The sequence below is a fragment of the Mandrillus leucophaeus genome, unplaced genomic scaffold (assembly GCF_000951045.1).
Source record: "Mandrillus leucophaeus isolate KB7577 unplaced genomic scaffold, Mleu.le_1.0 Scaffold1075, whole genome shotgun sequence".
NCBI classification, from domain to species: Eukaryota; Metazoa; Chordata; class Mammalia; order Primates; family Cercopithecidae; genus Mandrillus; species Mandrillus leucophaeus.
Window position 1 is genome coordinate 711586 of NW_012098932.1, and position 16814 is coordinate 728399.

General features: G+C 48.7%; 1 protein-coding gene across 1 annotated transcript; it reads right to left on the reverse strand.

The window, feature by feature from the left end:
- Positions 1-3571: 3571 nt before the first annotated feature.
- On the reverse strand, positions 3572-14536 carry LOC105543782 (chromosome unknown open reading frame, human C10orf99). Its single transcript, XM_011985867.1, has 3 exons — positions 14419-14536; positions 11731-11820; positions 3572-4198 (listed from the first exon to the last, which is right to left on the reverse strand). The coding sequence occupies exons 1-3, from the start codon at positions 14486-14488 to the stop codon at positions 4113-4115; spliced, it is 246 nt and encodes an 81-aa protein (XP_011841257.1). The 5' UTR covers positions 14489-14536; the 3' UTR covers positions 3572-4112.
- Positions 14537-16814: the final 2278 nt, after the last annotated feature.

Sequence of the window (16814 nt, forward strand, 5' to 3'; positions counted from 1 at the left end):
GTTTTCTCTCCAAGCTGGAAAAAATGTTATTCACAAGAGTTTACCTTTAGTCTCAACCGCCCTTTGAGAGCGAAATTCTTCCACTGCTGAGAAAGTTACTTATTTATTTATTTTGAGAAGGAGTCTTGCTCTGTTGCCCAGGCTGGAGTGCAACAGTGTGATCTCAGCTCACTGCAACCTCCGCCTCCCGGGTTCAAGCAGTTGCTGAGAAAGTTTAAAAGTGTATGTTGCAAGTTTTTTTTTTTTTTTGAGCCGGGGTCTTGCTTTGTCGCCCAGAAGGGAGTGCAGTGGTGTGATCTCAGCTCACTGCAAGCTCCGCCTCCCGGGTTCCTGCCATTCTCTTGCCTCAGCCTCCCGCTGAGTAGCTGGGACTACAGGCACCCGCCACCACGCCCGGCTAATTTTTTGTATTTTTAGTAGAGACAGGGTTTCACCGTGTTAGCCAGGATGGTCTTTATCTCCTGACCTCATGATCTGCCCACCTCGGCCTCCCAAAGTGCTGGGATTACAGGCGTGAGCCACCGCGCCTGGCTGCATGTTGCAAGTTTTGAAGGTGGTCAGTGAGAGTGGGAAGGAAAGTTTTTGGCATTTCTGAGGGAAGCAGCATCTGCTCCCAAGGAGCCACGGCCCTCTAGCTCTGCATGAGCATCTCTGTTGGCCTGGGAACCCATCACAGGCTTTCCGTCCCTCCTCAGAAGGACAGATAGGACAGGCTGGGGTGGAGCAGGTGCAGGGTCCTCTGCTCCTTTTATGTTCTCACCTTTGACCTAGGCTGTTTTGAGGGGCTGGTGTCCCTTGAGGGCCTCTTGGGGTCTTGGAGTCGCTGCTCATACAGCTCATACGGCCCAAGGCCAGCCTCTTTGCAGCACAATTTCACTGTGAGTGGCTCACAGCCGTGACCCTGCAATCCTGGCCCTCAGAGAAGGTGCTCCTTCTTTCCCACAGGCCAGGCTGTGTCTTCCTTTTATTCGTGTGTATTAAATATCTGGTCTTCCTCACCTGCACCCCTCACAGAGGCTGAGGCTTCTAGAACTCTTGCTCCCCTTCCTCTCCATGGTTCCCAGAAGGAGGTCAGCTCATCAGTGGGGCACACGGCCTTTGAGTCTTCCTTTTGGTTGACTCTCTAGCACACATGTTTAATTTTTTTGTCTGTGGGTTTTTTCTTTACTTTTTGGGCTTGGGGTGGAGAAGAGAGAAGGGAGAGAAGGACACAGAAATGGCCAGCTCTTGCATTGCTGCTAGGTGATCCACCTTGCCAAAGGAGTTCCTGGTGAGGGTCTGACACAGCACGGAGTTCCCAGTGTGGACGTGTTAGCCCCGCAGCTAACACGTCTCCAAAGCCTCTCCACTGCTGTTCTGAACACCCCAACCTTGGCCCTTGGTGCCATACTTGCCACTCCTGCCTCAACTCCCTTCCTTCTGTCTCTTAATGGCCCTCTCTCATGGCATTCTCTCCTGCTTACTGAATCTCTGGTTTTTCATTGCTCTCAAGATAAACCCCAAACATTGAGAACTTATCAGGCCCTTCCCTAGGTCCCGGCTGAACCCTCTGCTTCCCTTTTGCCTGATGCTGCTGTCCAGTTGCTGACTTCTTCAACACTCATGCTTCCTGCCTGGCCCTTGCTACATCCTTACTTCACCCCAACACACACATACACACACACCACACACACACACCCCTCACCACACACTCCAACACACACACACACACAATCACACAGACACCACAGACACAAACACACCACACAAATGCATCACACACACAACCACACACCACATTCACACACTGCATCACACACAACGCACACAACACACCACACACATTACACACATACACCACACACACCACACATCACACATGCCACACACACACCATACATACCACAAACAATATCCACAAACCACACATCCACCATACAGCACACATACACCACACACACACACAAACCACATGCCCCAACCCACACACGCATCACACAAACACCACACACCGTCCACACACACACAAATAACCCACACACAAACCACACACCATACAAATGCATCACACACACCACACATCATACACATCACAAACACACACCACACATACAACCATGCACCACATATCACACACACCACACACAACACAATACACAACACATTACACACATACACCACACACCACACATCACACATGCCACATGCACACATACCATACATACTGCAAACCACACATCCACCATCTACCACACATCCACAACACACATCACACACACTGTATAAACTACACACACGCTAGAGACATACATATTGCACACACACCACAAAGTCCATACTGTCACACACACAGCACACATCACACACACATCACATATACACATCCTATACCCTCACATACACATCACGCACACACATTGCACACCATACACACACACCATTCACCACATACACCACACAAACCCCCCTACACCTCCCACGTCCTCCACACCCCTCTGCACACCACACACACACACACACACACACACGCACACACCCTGCGCCCCTTCTCTGGCTGGCCTCTGCTAAGTTTGAGCAGTCTTTGCATTCCCTCTCATCTTCCACTCCTTCTCCTACAGTCCCAGCCCTCTGTTCTTACCTGGGTGCCCACAACTTTGTGGAACAATGATTGCCTCTCAGACATCAGGGACCATATTTGTTCATCTCCGAGCCTCAGAACCCAGCTCAGGGCCTGACAATTACTACCCCGGGATAGATGAACATGAAGATTAGAGGACCTGCTCAGAGGGCAAGTAGGCAGGTGTGAAGTGCAGCAAAGGGCCTGGAGCACAGAGGGGCTGGGTTCAGGGAAGTCCCCGCCTCCCCTGCTCCACCTGAAGGGGTGTTTATGCCCGTGGTGAACACAGCACTGCAGAGCCTGGGAACCAGTGAGTGAATGAGTGAGCCTGAGAGTGGAACATACGGAAGGGATGTGAAAAGTCTGGCCTGTGACAAGACAGACTCTGACTTGCCCTGGGTACCACTGTCCCCAGAGCCCTGGGCCAGGGAACCTCTGCCCATCAGCCCAGAGGGGGCCTGGTGTTCTCCTATGCGGCTGTGGAGGGTGCAGCGATGGGGCTTCCAACCTTGCTGTGAGAATCGGATTAGAAGGGAGCTTTGTTGAGAGATAAGCTGCTCAGACCTGAGCCATCTGTGCTCTCTGAGCCTCAGCCCTGCAGGGCTGTGTTCACCGTGGGCATAAACACCCTCCCCCAGGATGGGGAAGGAGAGGCAAGGATTTCCCTGAACCAAGTCCCTCGGTGTGCCAGGCCCTTTGTGGGCACTTCACACCTGGCTATTTGCCCTCTAAGTAGGTCCTGTAATCTCAGTTTTCTAGAAAAGACCCAACATGCTCAGCTCACACAAAACACCCTTAGCAGGGCAGGGCTTCGAGCCCTGATGTGCCGGACCCAGGGACTCTGTCGCTGCTCCTCACATAGTTACATTGTGTTGTGGCCAAGAGTGGCCTGCAGGGAAGGCTTTAGGGACAGGTTTGTTCTAGCAGAAAGTTGTGCCTCAGGCTCTATCACTGACCTTGTCAAACAAGGATGTGTCTGCATTGAGTTGATTTATTTATTTATTACTTGTTTGTTTGAGTGTTCTTTCCAGCAGACTCATGTTGGGAGGCTAGGAAGGGATTTCTTGGGGGGTCCAAAGGGATTTCTTGGGGGGGGATGCTGGTGGTTAAATGCCAGGAAGCTGAATGGACCCGAAGATGGAGGAGACTCTGCAGTCTTAGTCAGTCACCCTTGGGTGCTTGCTACCCTGCACCCTAGCAGGATTGATGGTCTCTGGATGTGTAGCTGTGACCAGTCATGGTGGAATGCTCGGCTGTTTGCACTGGACAGACCCGCATGGTGGCGACTGAGGCCCTGTGGCTGAGGTTGGCTCATGATAGCTCTGAAAGTTGATGGCACAATTGAGACAAGGACATGGAGTTCTTGAACTTTCCCAGGGTCCTTGCAGCCCAAGATGAAGCCCTCCAACATTGTAGCTCACTGTTGTGAAGGCTGAAAGGGGAGACAGGAGGCTGCTGGGTACCTCAGGTGCCAGGTGTGAGGGTCTCCGCTGTCTGGAGTCTTGCTTTGGGAGTGCTACACCTGTGGGAGTGCCCCAGGCACCACCCAAGGGCGGGGCTCTGGCTCAAGCTTGCATGGTTTGCAGAGTCTCACATGATGTCCTGGGAGGAGCAATGAGTAGACAAGAGGGACAAGGACAGGAAGGTGGCAAGGTCAGAGCCAGGTTGGGGGGAGAGAGAGGAAAACACAATTAAGATGCATTTTCAAACACATTAAAAAAAAAAATCAAAGCAAGAATTAGATCTTATCCTTTTCCTTAGAGGCCTAGGAGTGGCTTTTCATGGCAAACATGACCAGCCCAGGTTATTTCAGTCCCATCAAAGGGAATCTAATTGATTGGTAGAAGATGAAGAGAAGGTGGCTGATCCTAAGTGGAGCCCACCTAAGAGCCTCGGGTCTGGAGGCCTGTGTTTAATGACTCTGGTAGGAGGGTCTGCACATGGATGTGTGCCCTTGGGCCCCCTGGCTGTCTCCTTCCAGATGGCACATGCCAGGCAATGTGTCCCAAAACTACATTTGCATCTTTTGACAAACCAGTCCTATTTATGGGAAAAATCATCCACAAGAAAGAAAAAGCTGCATGCATTAAACTATTCTTTATAGGTTTTTTTTTTTTTTATTAAGAGAGATAGGAGTCTCGTTATGTTGCCTAGCCTAGTCACGAACTCCTGGCCTCAAGTTGTCCTCCTGCTTCAGCCTCCCAAAGTACTGGGATTACAGGCATGAGCCACCATGCCTGGCCCATAGTTTTGTTTTTAATTGCAGAAAAAAAAAAATGCTTGGAAACAATCTGAATATCCTATAACAGAGAACTTGTTCATTAGTAATGATAATTTGACCAGGCGCAGTGGCTCACACTGGTAATCCTAGCACTTCAGGAGGCTGAGACTGGCGGATCACTTAAGCCCTGGGGTTCAAGAACAGCCTGCACAACATGATGAAACACCATCTCTACCAAAAATACAAAAATTTGCCGGGCATAGGTGCACACCTGTGGTCCTAGCTACTCAGGAGGCTGAGGTGGAAGGATCACCTGAGCCTGGGAGGTCGAGGCTGTGGTGAGCCATGATTAAGCCACTGCACTCCAGCCTGGGTGACAAAGTGAAACCTTGTCTCAATAAATAAATAGATAATAAAATAAAAAATTAATGATAATTCATGATGATGGAAATGTTTATGGGGACAGAACGCGACCACTGCGTAGCAACAAGAAGAAAAACGCTTCAGACTTAAATTGAAAAATGAAAAAATGAGATATAATTAATAAAAAATAAAACCAGGTAAACATGTTTGTACGGAAAGCAAAGGACACACAAATGAATGAGAAGGGTTACTAAGTTATGACCATGAGATTACTTTTTTCTCCTTCTGTTTTCAAATTATTACTATATGCAATGTGGTGTGGTAATTAAGATCATGAAATCTGAAGAGAGCCAGATTATTTGAATTCAAAGCCTGGATCTATCACTTACTTACTGGCTGTGGGACCTGCAACAGGTTACTTAGCCTTTCTGTGCTTTGGTCCCTCATTTGTAGAAGTGACAAGAGTAATAGTGTCTAACTTTTAGGATTATTGTAAGGATCAAATGAGTTAGCGGATGTAAGTGCCACACCTAGTAATTGCTATATAAGCACTAGCTATACAAAGAAATACATTTAATTATAATTCATCCATCCACTCATGTCTTAACCACAAATAAGTGATAATATTGGTGTGTTTTTCTGTTTTTTTTTTTCTATTGGTAAATGCTTTGATCTTCCCAGTGTGATAATCTTAGTAATATATAGCATAACTTACTCTTTTCCATTAATATCATTTCATGAGCATTTTCCACCAGCGTTTCTGGTGGAGACACATGATTTCCTGACCCCTGATCCTCCTCCACCTCCTTTCCTTGCCTCAGATCCCAAGACTATCTTCTCTGGCTCTTACAATAAATTTTGTGGTTGACTGGTTGCAAATATGGTTGCAATTCTCCACCTCTCCTTTGCAGTTTCTCCCATCATGATATGGAGTCTATTTACCTGCTCCTAAAATCTGGACTGGCCTTGAAACTTGCTTTGGCCAGAGTGAAAGTGGTAGAGATGAAGGCGGGAAGTTCAGAGCGCATATCTCAAGAGGCCTTATGTGTTTCCATTTATATAAGTGGAACTCTGCAGACACCATGTGAACATTCTGGGCTCGCCTGCAGGGAGCGTGGAGGACCACATGGAGGAGAGGCTAGCTGTTCCAACCAAGACCATTCTACACTCACAGACACCAAAAATATGAGAGACCCAGCCAAGATCAGTAGAGCTGCCTATCCAAATCTTAGAAGAATGAGTCCAGCCAAGACTAGAAGAAATACCCAGCTGACTTGTAGACTCATGGAAAATAATAAATACTGCCTTGGGTCACTAAAATTGGGAGTGGGTTGTTCTGCAGCTATGGCTAACAGATATAATCACAAGGAGCAAGACCACGGGTCTGAGGCCCCTCTGATTGAGCCACTGGGCAGGATGGGCTGCCAGTCCTCTTCACCTCCTCCTTTCAAGGGTCTATTTTCTGGGCACTCATGTCCATCCTGGTATCGTTGTTGCTGAAAACCTCATGTCCTCAATGGGTAACATTTGTCCATGCAGTCCGAGCCCCTTCCTGAAGGCGGAGACAACCCTATGGTGAGGGAGGAACCTCTCTGTGCTCCTTCCAGCCTGAGTCTCCCACTATGGGCTCAGCCATTTTGCTGGGTTTCAAAAACAGGGAGGTGGCATGGAGCTCTCAGGACCTAGGCAGCCTCTCAGGCTCCAGGCTTCCCTCGGGACCTCCCAGTCTTCCCAAATAGCTTCCTCACAGTGGGCCCAGGATGCATAGAAGGAAGGTGGCCTCACTGAGGCTTCAGGACCATAGCACTTCCTGGCTGGTGGGGCCTTCACAGCCATCATTCTGACCCCAGCTTAAGCCTAAGCAGCCCCTGGGCTTGGGGCTAGTGCTTGATGCCCGTAAAGAGCCAACAGAGTCAGCACATTGAAACTTCCTTTAAAAAAAACCGGGCCAGATGCAGTGGCTCACACCTGTAATCCCAGTACTTCAAACACTTTGGGAGGCCAAGGCAGGAGGGTTGCTTGAAGCCAGGAGTTCGAGACTAGCCTGGGCAGCATAGTAAGACCCTGTCTCTACAAAAATAGAAAAGTTAGCTGAGTGAGATGGCATGCATCTGTAGTCCCAGCTACTGGGGAGGCTGAAGAGGGAGGATCACTGGAGCCCAGGAATTTGAGGCTGCAGTGAGCTATGATTGTGCCACTGCACTCCAGCCTGCGTGACTGAGCAAGATCCTGTTTCTTAAAAAACAACAACAAAAAGACTAGCCGCTCTACAGATTGCTATAAATTTTCTAAATACTTTTTTAAAAGTCTTTTTAAAGTAAATTGGTAAATGTAATAAATTCAGCTGTGGGGAAAGGAAAGATCAGACTGTTACTGTGTCTATATAGAAAGAAGTAGACATAAGAGACTCCATTTTGTTCTGCATTTGAGATGCTGTTAATCTGTGACCCTACCCCCAACCTTGTCCTTGCAAGAGACATGTGCTGTGGTGACTCAAGGTTTAACGGATTTTGGGCTGTGCAGGATGTGCCTTGTTAAACAAGTGCCTGAAGGCAGCTTGCTGGTTAAAAGTCATCACCATTCTCTTAATCTCAAGTACCCAGGGACACGCACACTGCCAAAGGTCGCAGGGACCTCTGCCTAGGAAAGCTAGGTATTGTCCAAGGTTTCTCCCCATGTGATAGTCTGAAATACGGCCTCGTGGGAAGGGAAAGACCTGATCGTCCCCCAGCCTGACACCCATGAAGGGTCTGTGCTGAGGAGGACTAGTACAAGAGGAAAGAAGGCCTCTTGGCAGTTGTTGGCAGTTGAGATAGAGAAAAGCATCTGTCTCCTGCCCGTCCCTGGGCAATGGAACATCTTGGTATAAAACCCGATTGTATGCTCTGTTTATTGAGAAAGGAGAAAACCGCCTTAGGGCGAAAGGCGGGACTTGCTAGCGCAATGCTGCTCTTTATGCACTAAAAAGGTTTATGGAGATGTTTACATATGCATATCAAGGCACAGCACTTTTCCGTAATCTTATTCATGTCACAGAGAACTTTATTCATATGTCTTACTGCTGACTTTCTCCCTATAATGATCCTATTATCCTGCCAGTTCCTTTTCTTTAAGATGGTAAAGATAATTATCAATAAATACTAAGGGAACTCAGAGACTGGTGCCGGCGTGGGTCCTCTGTATGCTGAGTGCCGGTCCCCTGGGCCCACTTTTTCTTTCTTTATACTTTGTCTCTGTGTCTCATTTCTTTTCTCAAGTCTCTCGTTCCACCTAACGAGAAACGCCCACAGGTGTGGAGGGGCAGGCCACCCCTTCATTCAGCAAATCAGCCATTTAGCATGTTGATTTTCAAAGATGGTTTTGTCACATTGACCCAGAGTCCTGGGCCTTCCACATATTGTCATCCCCATGGACCTACCACGGTGCTGAGATATAAAGCAGTGTTCAAGAAAGACACCACAGAATGAGGCGTAGTCAGTATTTAGCAAATGTATGTGTCCTAGCTGCTGCTGTTGGCTCAGGAACATCCTCTAGGCAGCCCTGAGTTAATTTGTGTTTCTACAGACAGACGTATGGGCTTTGTCATACATCAGTGAACTGGAGCACACGAGGCCAGATTTCGGGAGCCTGGCACACTCAGCAATCCTGCTGTTGCTTACACAACACCCTGCGAACACCGACTCATCTTCTCCCTCCTTGTTGAACCCCAGCATCAGTCCATAAGACAGAAGGTGCAACCACCAAGCCTGGACAAGAACGTGCAGGCTTTGGTTGTCAGTGTTGAAATTGCTCATCTCCTATGCCAGCAGCCCTGGCAGGGCTGGGTCTGTCTCCATAGCAACAGCAGGACATGTTTACAGGGCACTGTGTGGCAGGCTTGATGCCAAGTCCATGACCCCACTGACTGCTCATCATGGTCCAGTGAAGGAGATTCTATTATCACTCCCTCTTCACAGAGAGGGAGACTGAGGCCTAGCAGTGCTGAGTGACTTGCTCCAGGGCACACAGCCAGCGGGGCGGTGAAGCTGAGATCCCAGCCCAGAAGGGCTGTTTCCTTCCGGGAAGTCAGCGGTCTGGCCTGCGCACGCATGTCTTCATACACAGGCTGCAGGAAACTTTCTGTCTACAGGGAAGAAGTTTGTTGTAGTGGAAAGATCTTGGTTTCTGGCTCTGCCTCAGTTTCTTTCTCAGTCTCGGTTTCCCAATCTATACAATGGTGACAAGACCTCCCCACGGTGGTCTCAAGGATTTCAATGAGATCACATGACAAGGACCCCATACATATGTTTGTTTTGATCTTCTTGTTCTAAGTTGTTCATACATTTCTACAATGGAATTTTAAAAACATACACACAAAAAGAAATCCAGTCTCAGCACAGGAGCCACACACCTAGATTTATTCTCCCGAAGTAACAAAACAAAACGGATGCACATGTACTTGCACAGGAGTTAACCTGGCCACGTCTCTTGTGCACTGTGTGTGCTTGGGTGTGTATCTGTCCATCTGTGTGTGTAGTGTGTGTGTGCTGTGTGTAGCACAGGAGCGTAGTGTGTGTAGTTGTGTAGCGTGTGTGTGTGCTTGTGTGTCTGTGTGTAGTGTCTGTGTGTGTAGTGTGGTGTGTGTCTGTGTGTGAATGTATTTGTGTGTGTGTCTGTGTGTATAGTTGTGTAGTGTTACGTATTTGTGTGTATTTATGTGTGTTTGTGTGTATAGTTGTGTGGTATGTGTTTGTGTTTGTGTGTAGACGTATTTGTGTATGTGTCTGTGTGGTATACGTGCGTGTGCTGTGTGCATGTGTCTATGTGTGTATGATTGTGCAGTGTGTATATGCATGTAGTGTGTTTGTGTGTATAGTGTGTGTCTGTGTGTGTAGTTGTGTAGTGTGTATGTGTCCGTGTGTCTGTATGTATAGTGACTGGTGTGTGTGTGTAGAGTGCATGTAGTATGTGTCTGTGTGTGTAGTTGTGTGGTGTGTGTTTGTGCTGTGTGTATGTGTCTATCACTATACTGTGTATTGTGTGTATATGCTGTGTGTCTGTGTGTAGTTGTGTAGTGTGTATGTGTCTGTGCGTCTGTAGTGAATGGTGTGAGTCTGTGTGCACATGTATTTGTGTGTGTGTGTGTGGTTGTGTGGTGTGTATCTACTTATGTGTGTAGTGTTTGTGTTTGTGTGTTTGGGTTTGTTGTGTGTGTGTGCATGGTGGGAGCTCACACACTCCCTCAATTTCCTGCCTCTGAGCAGTCGGTGCAAGAGAGGGGAAGAGGAGGGGTAGGGTGTGTGAGCTCTTGGGGCTCGCCTTCACCTCTCTCTGGAAGGTTTTCACCTTCTTTCACAGAACCAGGGGCCTGGGGGAGCAGAGCCACAGCCTGCGTTCACCCTGCATCCTTCCTGGGCTAGCACCTCGCACCGGTTCAGCAAGAGGTGTGTGAAAGCTGGTTATTTTTACCCTGGCCAGCTGGGTGTGATTCCAGTTTGGAAGAAGAGGATGTCAACATCTCCGGAAGAAGGTCTGTGGCTGCTCCTGTCTTGCTTCTTCCCTCTGTCCTTCCCCTGCCTCACAGCTGAGCATCCCCTTGGTAGCTGGGAAAGGCATGGAGGCTCCGGCGCTGGTCATGGACCCCATGGGCCATGGTCCCAGAGAAGCAAGTGGAGCTGGGACCTCCTCAGCCTCCTGAGAGAGGGCACTGGGGCTGCAGAGTCCAGGCAGGAGCCCCAGGTTGGTGTCAGGCTGTCTGACTCAGGCTCCACAGCCTCCCCTTGGAGATCTGCCTGTCTCACACACGCTCCAGCAGCCTGGCTCTTCCACCTAGGTTGGGCAACGCCAATGAATGCCTGCCCTGGCCTGGAGCCCCTGTGCAGGGAACTGGGTGCCCGCAGCCCTCCTGGGCTTGGGCCTGTCCTCCACAGGCCTCCCAGTGCTCCCAGGCTCAGAGAGAGGACAGCCTTGCTCTTCTGGGCCTCGCCCTGGTCATGCAGCCTGGATGCTGCCTGCTGGCATCTCTGGGACTGCCTTACCTCCTGCCAAGCTGTGGCTCTCTGGACCCTCACGCCCACTGCCCTGCTGGTGACCTGCATGCTGGTCTGAGCCTCAGGTCCACAGGGTCCACAGACAGCCTTGGTCCTTAGCTTCTGGGAGCACCTCACAAGCTCTGTTGCCCTCTGTCTTCCATACCCGCCTCTTGCCCTTCACCCTTGAGCCTCCTCTGCCTGCATCCCCCACCTCCACAGTCCTCAGCCAGGCTCCTGGCCTTTGTTCAGGTCTCATAAATGTCACCTCCTCAGACACCTCCCACCTAAAGTAAGGGTGTTTCCACACAACGTTTTCTAATTGCACCCTGCTTTCTTTCCATGGTAGAATGTATTCAGTTTTAAATGATTAATTTGTTGACTTTTTGGGGGGAGTTATCAGATTAATCAACAAAACAAAGATGTCCTCCCAGCCAGAGCCTGATGCTAGCCATGGGTGGGGGCTGATCAGCACGTGTGGCTGGTCCCATGGCCACTGCAGAACTTCTCCCCTACAGTCTGGACGACGTGCGGGTACTTACCTTTCGGGTTTGTCAAGTTGGGGCTAGGGACTCTGTGGCAGCAGACCCTGGCTCTCCTGCCCGGCCAGGGCTTGGCAGGACGCCTCTTCCCTGAAGGTGGACACAAAGGAAGAGAGACTGTCCTTAGCAGGCTTGTCTGTGAGTGAGTGAGCTTCCCCTTCCGAGGCACAGGGCTCAGGAATATTTATCTGGAGAAACTCAGGATGAGCCAGGCTATGAGAGGTCCCAGGGAAAGGGTGGGCCTTGTTGTGGTTTACTTTTCAGAAATAACAGTGTTGAGAGACACAATGGCCCCAAAACACATCCTTCTCAGGTTTCTGTCCAATAAGTAGTTTCTTTGACATAATAATTCTCCCCTTGGCAATCTAGTCTAAGAAAATACGCCTGAGCCGGGTGTGGTGGCTCATTCCTGTAATCCCAGCACTTTGGGAGGCTGAGGTGGGCGGATCACTTGAAGTCGGGTGTTCGAGACCAGCCTGACCAACAAGAAACCCCATCTCTACTAAAAATACAAAATTAGCCTGGCATGATGGTGCACTCCTGTAATCCCAGCTACTCGGGAGGCTGAGGCAGGAGAATCGCTTGAACCTGGGAGGCAGAGGTTGTGGTGAGTCAAGATCATGCCATTAAACTCCAGCCTGGGCAACAAGAGCAAAAACTTCATCTCAAAAAAAAAAAAAAAGAAAGAAAGAAAGAAGAAAATAAGCCTGAATAAAGGACATATTTTATGTACACATATACCTTTTACCACATAATTCAAATGTGCAAAGTAGGCTGAGTGTGGTGGCTCATGCCTGTAATCCTAGCACTCTGGGAGGCCAAGGTGGGAGGATGGCTTGAGTCCAGAAGTTCAGGAGCAGCCTGGGCAACATAGAGAGACCTTGTCTCTACAAAAAATTTTAAAAATTAGCAGGGCATTGTGGTGCACACCTGTTTTCCCAGTTACTGGAAAAGCTGAGGTGGGAGGATCGCTTGAGCCCTGGAAGTCAAGGCTGCATTGAGCCGTGGTCATGCCACTGCACTCCAACCTGGACAACAGAGCAAGGTCTTGTTTCAAAAAAAGAAAAGCACACAATTGTGAACTATCTAAATGTCTAAGCATGCAAATTCATCATAGTACATTCACTTGATAGCAAGTTATACCTGAAAATATCAGTTGATTAATGCTACTTCAACAATCTGCCACAGATAGTTCTAAACGGATAGGAAACTTTATGGGGGAAGATATCTATCCTCATTTAATTGTCACTAGGGTATCACTGGCAACCTCCAACATGTCCAAAAATAGAGGTCTGATAAATTGCATGTCATGGGCTGTGTTTATGAGGAATTCTAATCATTGTTTTCCTTATTATATATGTGGCACATTTTTGTTGCAGAAACTTTGTAAAACAAACACTTGTTATAATCCCACTACTCAGAGATGGCTGCTGCTGACACTGTGTTGTAAATGCTTCCAGAATATCTTCAATCCTAAGTATTTTGGGTGATTATAACAATATATATAGTGATAAATAAAAAAGATATAACCTTGAACATACAGAGGTACATCAATTAACTTTTTAAAATTCTACATGCAAGGAAATAAACAAAATGTTGAACATGGCTACTCTTGAATCATGGAATTATGAGTGTTTTTCTTCTCCTTATATATTTCTATAGCTCCAGCTCCCCCCACCAAAAAGTTTAAATAACCATAACCACTAAAACAAAAAACAAGTGTAGGCAGTCTCTAGAGGGTTAGACAAGAGAAAAATGGATTGAAACACTCAGCTATCTGAATCAAGAAAGGCAGCCAGGCGAGGTGGCTCACACGTGTAATCCCAGCACTTTGGGAGGCGGAGGTGGATGGATCATGGGGTCAGGAGTTCAAGACCAGCCTGGCCAACATGGTGAAACCCCGTCTCTACTAAAAGTACAAAAATTAGTCAGGCTTGGGAGGCTGAGGCAGGAGAATGGCATGAACCCAGGAGGCAGAACTTGCAGTGAGCCGAGATAGCGCCACTGCACCCCAGCCTGGGCAACAGAGCAAGACTCCATCTCTAAAAAGAAAGAAAGAAAGAAAGAAAGAAAGAAAGAAAGAAAGAAAGAAAGAAAGAAAGAAAGAAAGAAAGAAAGAAAGAAAGAAAGAAAGGCAACAGAGCTAAATATTCATATTTATAGAGGTAAAAAGATGGTGTCCCCTTCTTCTAAACATGCGTAAACATACCCCACCTCTCCACCACACACACCTTCATTCCAGCTGCTCATGGATATTTTCTGTGCATGAGGTTTTGGGATGTTCAGACTTAGATGGTCTACTAATTAATGTATTCATTTGCCCAACACTGATTTACTCTGCTCCAAGCATGATACAAGTACAAGTACAAGAGAGTGGCTCCAGAAATTCTAGATAGGTAGGACTTAAGCACAATAATCTAGCTGAGAGGTTTTGTATATGTGTTTGCATGGTGAATACACCACTTTACTTAGGCTGGGTATGTATTTGGGGGTACAGGGGCTGTGAATGGAGCCCCCATGCCACCTGCGGGCAGTTCTGAACCCCAAACCTATAGGTTCAGGAGCAAGAACCCGTCTTTCCAGGGCTCAGGACTGCCTGCCAAGGCCTGCCTTCCAACAATTCCTGATCAGAGTCTTCCCAGATGCTGAAATCCTGCTCAGGGACCTGCACCCTGGGGGCTGCCCTACCTTCTGTGGAGAAGACGGAGAAGCAGAGAAGCAGGATGCAGAGCAGGCTGGAAAGGATTAGAAGCCTCATGGTGAGAAGGCAGACTCTCACGTCCTGGGAAGGGAGCTGTGCTGCAGAAGTCCTCCTTGGGGCCACCTTGGGCATTTATAGAGTCATAGAGAGGCGTTTCCCAATGGGCAGGGCCCTGGTAGCCTTGCAATTCTCCTAAACGGTGAAGTCAGCCCCTCCCAAGAGGAAAACCAGCCTTTCGAGATGCAGTTAGTAACCTGTAACACAGAAAGCTGTAAATGCCCAGCCCAGAGAGGTTTCAGCACTGGCTTCAGTGGTGAGAGCAGGAACCAACTGTCCAGGAAAAGCCACTGTCTAGAGTTGAACGTTAACTTTTAGTGTCAGTAATCATCCTATCAAATGCAGCTCTTCCTGCTCATTCCTCAGCTGTGTCTGGGAAAAGGATCATAAAACCCTTGCAGGTTCTCATCCAAGGATGAGCCTTGAGTAACCAATGAGATGTAGGGAGCACAGGCCCTGGAGTCAGATGACCTGGGTTTGAGTCCTGGCTCTGCCACTTAGCAGTGTGACCTCAAACTTGTCCTTGAATGTCTTTGGATCGGCTTCCCATCTGTGAAATGGGCACAGGACTATCTCTCTTACAAGCCTGTATGAGGCATGTATGAGAAGCCATCTGCATCAAGGTGTTCACACAGCTCTTAAAGGAGGTGAGGCCACGGCTGGACTTTGATGTTTAAGACAGTGATGAAATGAGAAGGCACTTCAAGTACAGGATCACACTGAATAAGGCCTGGAGGAGAGGAGCCTCTGCCCAGGGCAGGCATGGGGAAAGTCTGACCACAGGTGCAGGAGACTCAGACGCCAGCCATTCACTGGACATGTGACCTGGGCTGAGCCGTGCGCTTGGCTCCAGGGACACAGAAGACACTGAGCCTCGCCTCAAGGAGCTCCTGTTGGTGGAGGAAGCTGTGCAGACGAGTGACTGTCTCACAGCATTGTAAGTGCTGTCTATACTGAAGGAAGGGGAGGTAGGTTGCTCAGTCAGATGGTGGGGGAGGGAGGGGATGCTCTGCAGAGATGGACTGAGATTGGGTGGGGGATGGCCTGGCATGGTAGGTCAGGTCATGGTGGCTTCCTGGACCAGCAGAAGAATCAGACTGGCAAAAGGGAGGCCGGGGGTCCTTTAGCCAGGTAGAGACTGATTCCAGGAGTGCTTTGGGCTCCTTTTCCATCATAGCGGGTCTGAGTTCCCTTTAATAATAGTGCATGGGTGCTTGAACACTTGCTAGGCTCTGGCCTCAGATGGTGTCAGAGGATCCAGAGCCCGTGGGCCTATGAGAGATGGTGGGTAGGAGGAATATTTTTTGGGAGAAATGAGGATGTTTCCCATGCACCCTGATGAGCCTCTGCCTGGGCTGCTCTCAAACCTCCACTCCCAAACCAGCGCTACTCATCCTTCCAGCCCCAGCTCAAGAATCTCCCTACCTTGAAGCCTTCCCTGGCCCCAGTACAGGTAGTGTTAATGCATGCTATGACCTTTACCTCAGCCTGCTGTTTCCCACTGGATGGTGAGCTCCTGGAAACTCAAGACCTGAGCCCACAGCAAATCATGGGCAGAATCCCTGTGTGTTGGGGCAGGCCATGTGAGCCAGTTGCACCTTTATGCCTGGTTGAGCCTCTCTGGTCAGCTGTGAGCAGTGCAGAGCTCTGCAATGTCTTGGGTGTGCTGAAGGTCCACTGTGACACCTGCCCATCTGGAAGCTGTCATCCGGGAGGTCAGACTTGGGCAAGAGGAGGCAATGCAGCCCAATGCTTAGAGGATATAAGAATTGAGGAGCATGCAAATTCCCTTCCAGCAATGAGAATGCTAAGATGCATGGGAGGTTATTTCCATGTTGTTGAGCATGGGTTGGGGGTTGTCCCTGGCTGAAGAAAAAGTGTGAATTTTGGCTGGGCGCGGTGGCTCACACCTGTAATCCCAAAGGGTGGCTCACACCTGTAATCCCAGCACTTTGGGAGGCTGAGGTGGGTGGATCACAAGGTCAGGAGACCAGTCTGACCAACATGGTGAAACCCTATCTCTACTAAAAATACAAAATTAGCTGGGCGTGGTAGTATGTGCCTGTAATCCCAGCTACTCAGGAAGCTGAGATTTCTTGAACTCGGGAGTCAGAGGTTGCAGTGAGCCAAGATCGTGCCACTGCACTCCAGCCTGGGCGACAGAGCGAGACTCCGTTTCAAAATGAAAAAGAAAAAGAAAAAAAAAGAAAAAAATGTGAATTTTGTGTCGTGCACAGAACTGTGTTTGCCTTTGTGATGTGGTGCCCACCTGTCCTTTGCCTTAATAAGGATGAGCTTCTTCTTCTTTTTTTTTTTGAGATGGAGT